The 6526-nt window shown below is 42.5% G+C and overlaps 1 protein-coding gene across 1 annotated transcript; it reads right to left on the bottom strand.

Moving 5' to 3' along the window:
* Positions 1-2699: 2699 nt before the first annotated feature.
* LOC308119733 (dnaJ homolog subfamily C member 30, mitochondrial-like) lies at positions 2700-3638 on the bottom strand (the record flags this gene model as incomplete). Its single annotated transcript, XM_080479883.1, has 1 exon — positions 2700-3638. The coding sequence occupies one exon, from the start codon at positions 3636-3638 to the stop codon at positions 2700-2702; it is 939 nt and encodes a 312-aa protein (XP_080336009.1).
* Between the last annotated feature and the right edge of the window lie 2888 nt (positions 3639-6526).

Raw genomic sequence — 6526 nt, 5'->3', positions numbered from 1 at the left:
CATAAATAGCAATATTTACCTTAAACACTCGTGTCACCTTCACGAACTGTGCAGGCTGCCTGAGGGGCAGACGACTTTATGAAAGCCAAAGATATTGAACTGAAATGGTTGTAAATCAACCAGTGGAGCTTCCTCTGTCTGCATGTGACCACATGCTCACAACATGTAGGCACAGTGGGGGAATCGTAGCAACAAGAGCAGTGAGCTCAAACATCACACAGTGAGTCTTCAGGCTCGAAACAAACACGCTGTTCACAGAGAGAGAGGAGGAAGTGTGCTGCTCGTCACCACAGTCGGCTGGCTTCAGCAAATAACCCGTCAAACAGCAGAAAATCACCCAATAAAACTCAAGTTCAAGTCAAGGCGACCATTTTCATCAGTTGCCGGGTAACTGATAGTGGGCGTGTCCATCAGTGTTCAGCTTTTCCTGGTCAGAGGCAGAACAAGGTTTGAAACATGGCTTGGTGATGATCTGGGCCCGGTTGTTCAAAACTGGGTTATTTTAATCATAGCCGTGAGCTAACCGACCGTTAAATATGCGTTGTTTATAACATGGTTAGTCATTCCGTTAGCTAACGTCGCTGTCAAAGTTAACAGGGAGGTTAACGTCACTGTTCAGCATCCCTGACGCCGCTCCGCCCAAGGCTCCGCCCACTTTCAAGTCTCCATTCTTCCGCATTATGTCTGCAGCATTTCTGGTTACCGAAAATTACACAGTGTTTTCATCTCGTCTATAAAACGACCATAAAACATGACAAACTACGCTGCCACCGGGATATTAAAATGGAACATGAAAACTGAGCTGGATGATCGGATGACATCATGGTGCCTCATCTTTTTTTAAATTTGACCCGAGAGGATGACATAGAACGTGAACTGTACGGAGCCCCAGAGTGGCCAAAGAGGGAAAAAATAATAACGCGTGGGAACGAGATAAGTCGTTACCTCAAATTAATAAAGCGAGGAAACGAGATCATTTATTCTCTGGCCACGAATGAATTACTTCCGAGTAATATTTTAGTGATGTCAGCTGCTTCTATAGAATTTAGAAGTAGTTTTCCATTGTGGTTTTTCATTGTGTATGTGTATATATACATATACATATGTATATATAATTGTAACTAACTTCTATTCCAGGTGTTGCATCGCTTTATGACCGCAGGCTGAAGTCTGTGTGTTGCGCCACTATGAGACGCTCCACAGAACTTCTTTATAATAAAGTAAACTGTTTGGTTCATCAGTAACTACTAAACAAACTACATACTACTGTGAATGAAAGCTTGGAGTTTTTTTGCCATAAAATGAGCCTTTTAATGGCTTCATGTGAAAGAGAACTTTTGTTTTTGATCAGCGTGTGTTGACATAGGTTGCTATTAGAAACGGCTGTAGAGCAGCGTTCTATCATTCTACACCTCCAGTCCTCCATGTTGAAGCTTTTGATTCAGACACGTCCAGAAATAAAGTGAAAGGAGCAGAAATTCACTATGTAATGCCCAAATGTTGAAAAATAAGCCCCAAGCTCATTTATTTATGGTAAAGAGGAGAGACGTGAGAATTAGATCCTCTCGTTTTGGATCAAGGTGAGTTTAACACGTCTGTATTTCACATGCTTTAGTTAGAAAACACCAATATCTAATGTGGTCCGCATTATTTGATCTGAAAGCTCCATAACAGCAAATACGACTGGACGGAGGCAACATTGGTGAAAAAATATAATACGAGGGAACTAGATAGTAACTCGGTGTCTCGAGTTATTAATTTGAGGTTAGTAATTATTATCTCATTCCCACGCGTTATCATTTTTTGTGTTCTCTATGGCCACTCTGGGGCTCCGTAGAGGCGTAACTCTTCATTCCAGTATTGACTTATATCAAAGTTCAGTCCACGGTCCACCCTATCCTTCCTTTGTTGAACTGGCATCATGAACGCAGCGCTGCCAGTGAACGCCATGGTGAGAGTTAACCACTGTTAAAAAGTTAGCGGAGGTCCGGAGGTGCGTTAACTTTAACATCAAGATAACACCTGGTTAAAGTTAACCCAGTTTTGAACAACAACATAACGGTGCTGTTAGAGCTAATGGTCGGTTAAACGTATTTAACGGCTGGTTAAAAGACAACCCAGTTTTGAACAACCGGGCCCTGGTGGGTCTTCAGGTTAATAGGAGACCTTAAATTACAAGTAAAGAACCATCGTGTCATCTTATCTACAACATTTCTTTCAATTCTCACATAAACTCAGCTGTTAATTCACATTCAGCTTCAGTTCATTTTCAAAAGGTACATCTATACTGTCCCATTCCAACTTCTAAAAGTGATGTAAGTGAGAGGTCTCCAAAGCATCTTCTGGAGATCCAGTGTCTTGCAGCAGGGAGACCCTGAAACATGCAGGACAAGTCTCCAATTTGAACTGCTGATATTGCTCTATTTAGCTATTTTAATTGTCGCTCTACCCATCCTGATCCCATTATACCTTTTATTTCTGATTACTTTCCTTTAAAAGCACTTCTCCTAAAGGGAGGTTTTTGAAACAACTTCTGTTATTAAAGGTGATGATGAGAATCAAAGTGTGTGTTTGGGTGTAACCTGGTTTTGTCCATAGCTGCACCCTGTAGTGAAGCATAGAAGATGAAGGGAAGGATGAACCATTGTTCCATTGGAGTTGGAGTCCAGTCCAGTCCAGTATCTACATACAGATCAACTTTATGACTTTTTTACACTCATTATTAAGCCCAGAGCCAACATGAGCATCACTACAACGCCGACCTCCGTCATCCTGTCCATGTTCATTTCGTGCAGCTTCTCCTCCTCCTTCCTCTGGATCTCCTCTCTGCGGACTCGGATGTCTTTCTGTCTCTGCAGCTGGTCGCTGTAGTGGGACTTGAAGAACGAGTCGAAGTCGTAGACCTTCCTCCGCTGCTCCGCGCTCACCGCGGCCTTCCGACTCTGCTGCCGCCCGGAGCCCTCCTTCCCGGACGGTCTCCGGGTGGTGGTGAGGTCCGACAAGGTCAGCAGCCCTCGGTCGTACTTCTTGCGGAGAGCCTTGTTTCCCAGGACGGTGTAGGCCTCGCTGATCTCGGAGAAGCGGACGGTGGCCTCGTCTCTGCCGGAGTTTCGATCCGGGTGGTAGATGAAGGACTGCTTGTAGTATGCTGTTTTGATCTGGGCCTGGGTGGCGGCAGGCTGCACCTCCAGTATATCATAGTAGCCTGTTTTGCTTTTGTGGAGAGGCTCTGATCCGGCTCCGTTTCCACTGTAGGGCCGGACACCGGTGACCTGTCCCCCGGACAGAGAGCCACTGGAGCTCCGCCAGCCTCCGCGGACAGATAAAGTCCTCCAAACGTTAACTCCGCTCCCATACCGGGGGACCCTTCTCTGTGCGGTGTTTACCCGGGTCCTGCTGGGAGGACAGTCCTGTCTGAGTCCAGGACAGGAGTGGTTTTCATGGATGCCTCCACAGGAGTGGGACGGAGGTCTTAACCTTGTATAACCGTCCTGAGAGCCTTCAGCTGGGACTCCGTCCGCTCCGGAGAGGCCGACATTCAACATGTCAACAAACACCGAGCCAACCGGAAGAAAAGCAGCCTGGACTGCACTCTTACCCAGCGAGATGTGGCTCTTTGAGAGGTGACGGTGGTACATTTTGAGTAGAAACCTGTTCGCTCTGCTTCTCAAACAGTGCTAGACCTCCGCCTTGTCTGCTGCCTGTCAAGTTCCGGTGTAATTGGGTGGGCTCGTGTTCACACAGAGCCCCCAACGGCGGGAGGGGGAACTGCAGGCTCCAAACCAAAACAACCTCACTTCAATCCGATGGATGGATAGATAGATAGATAGATAGATAGATAGATAGATAGATAGATAGATAGATAGATAGATAGATAGATAGATAGATCGATAGATTAATCTAGAGGGAAATATATACCACTATTATGTATCATATTTTCTCAGGAAGTGTTTGGAACACTAATTACCTTCAGCTACAAACGGTGGGGGAAGGTTATGTTTTTGTCTGTATATTTTTTTTTATTGGTATTGGTTTGTATGTATGTATTTTGCCAACTTTTTGCAAAATCTACTAATCCGAATTGCATGGAATCTTCAGAATTGATTTGTCATCATCCAACAACCGATTAATTAGATTTTGGGATGTTAACTTCTAACCGTTTCCAAATAAATCCCAGAAAGCTGCAAGAAATGTCCCTTACAATGTGAATGGGAGAGGCACCTCATGGAGGAGATCAAAGGAGATCAACATCTTTTGCCATGGAGACACTCCATGCTCAGTGTTTCACACAGTGGTGTTGCTACCTGACAGGCTAGTTTACAACAATATGAGCTAACGACTTACCTGCTGGTGATGCTATCTCAGTTGCACAAACAAATGTGGCACGCAAAAGTGCCTGTTCTAGTTGATGAAGTTTTGACAGTGAAATTCTTTGCCATAAAGGATTCAAAACAAAAATTTAACATAGTGTATCAGCTTCCTTGGGGCAGTACTCAGCCACACAGAGCTGGTGGGGGCCACACAAACACAGAAACCCACACAGAAATGCCCCAGCCGGTATCAGAACCAGAACCTTTCTCGCTGTGAGGCGAGAGCACTAACTGCTGCACCACTGTGTGGTTGAGGACTTCATTTGCTCAACAGTCCGGAGTTTCAATGGGAGACAGGTCCAGACTTCATGCAGGCCAGTCTAGTACCTGAACTCTTTTACTTTAAAAGCACACTGCTGTAACACGTGCAGAATGGGTCTTGCTGAAATAAACAGGGGCGTCCCTGAAAAAGACACTGTCTGGATGGCAGCACATGTTCCTAAAAAAACGGCGTGTAACTTAAAGCATAATGGGGCTTTCACAAATGTGGCAGTAATCCATGATGTGCACTAATACACCCCCAGACACTCACAGATTCTGTCTATTGACATTAGCACTGGAAACAATCTGGATGGTCCTTTGCCTCTGCAGCTCAGACGTCACATCACAACATCCATTATTTCCTGGAATGATCTGAACTGTGGACTCCTCAGACCACAGCACATCTTTTCTCATTTGCATCAGTCCATCTCAGATGAGCTCACCAGAGAAGTTGGCAGCATTTCTGGATGTTGTTATATATGCTTTCAGTTTACACGGAAGAGTCTAAACTTCCATTTGTAGTACTACGTGTTCAAGTGTCATTTACAAGAAGCCTTTTACTGTTTCTTTGTCTCTACAAAAGTTGTAATTTGACTATAAAAAACAAACAAACACATAATTAAATAGTGAAATGATTTTTTTTCTCCATAAAATGAATTGGTATTTCAATGAATGAATGCAAATGAATGAATACTTTTCCCTTAAGATTAATAGTCAAAATCTGTCCGTCCATCTGTCTCTCAGAATATAATAGAATAGAATGGAACAGAATAGAATAGAATAGTTTTATCGCAATTGCAAAAAGTACATTGAAATAAGTGTCATCGGTTCTGTACATCCACTAAAAGCACTATAAAATTCATTGTACATCATACTGTACAGGAAAACCCTTTAAAAATCCAGTAACATGCTAAAAGCCCTAAATTAAAGTAGGAAGACACAAGTAGACACCCATCACATGGCATGCATTCTGTCAGTACATAATTTCACTGATCCTTTATAAAACATACTGCACATCAAATGTGTTCTCATGTATTGAGTGTGGTGATTGCTTTTGGATAAAACCTGTTCTTAAATTTGGTTATACTTGTTTTTAATGCTTTGTATCGTCCACCTGACTAGGACTGGTTGAAGATGCCATAGGGTCCAGCTGCCTCCTCAGAACGATGGTCTGCAGGGTGCACCTCACTTCACCTCACCTCACCTCACCTCACCTCACCTCACCTCACCTCACCTCACCTCACCTCACCTCACCATGCTATTCTATTCTATTCTATTGTTCTTTTCTAGGCACTCCAAGTCTGCACAACAATCTGAAATTTCATTGACCACATTTCTCTTCAGACTAATGTTCTCAAAGGCCTGTCATTGCACATTTTCATCAATCCTGCTACTGTTAACCATGCAACCTAGAAACAGCAGTTACTTGCAAGATGTAAAGTCTGTACACTTTGAATATTCATCCCAGGGCCAAACTCAACCCTGTTTCTGGCTGTTTTTGGCCCACAGGCTGTGTGCTTAACAACCTATAACATGCAGTCCATCAAGTTGATTATTTATCATTATTATTATTATTATTATTATTATTATTATTATTATTATTATTATTATTATTATTATTATTATTATTATTGTTGTTGTTGTTGTTGTTGTTGTTGTTGTTGTTGTTATTGTTGTTGTTGTTGTTGTTTATAATTCTTTATTAAGTGTCAAAATTAAAAATCACATTTTAACATTCCTCAATAAATTTTTCTTCACTTATGTGTATGTTTATGTATACTTCCATAAAAATTGATTGTGTTAATTTTGAATAAAATAGAATGCTTCTATAGTCATTTTACAAGTATGACGAAATTAAAAGACAACTCCGTGGTGTACAGTAGAGGTACAGAATA

Source organism: Lipophrys pholis, assembly GCF_963383615.2.
Source record: "Lipophrys pholis genome assembly, chromosome: 14".
Taxonomy (NCBI): domain Eukaryota; kingdom Metazoa; phylum Chordata; class Actinopteri; order Blenniiformes; family Blenniidae; genus Lipophrys; species Lipophrys pholis.
Note: the sequence above shows the minus strand (reverse complement) of the source record. Positions and strands in the feature narration are given on the sequence as shown.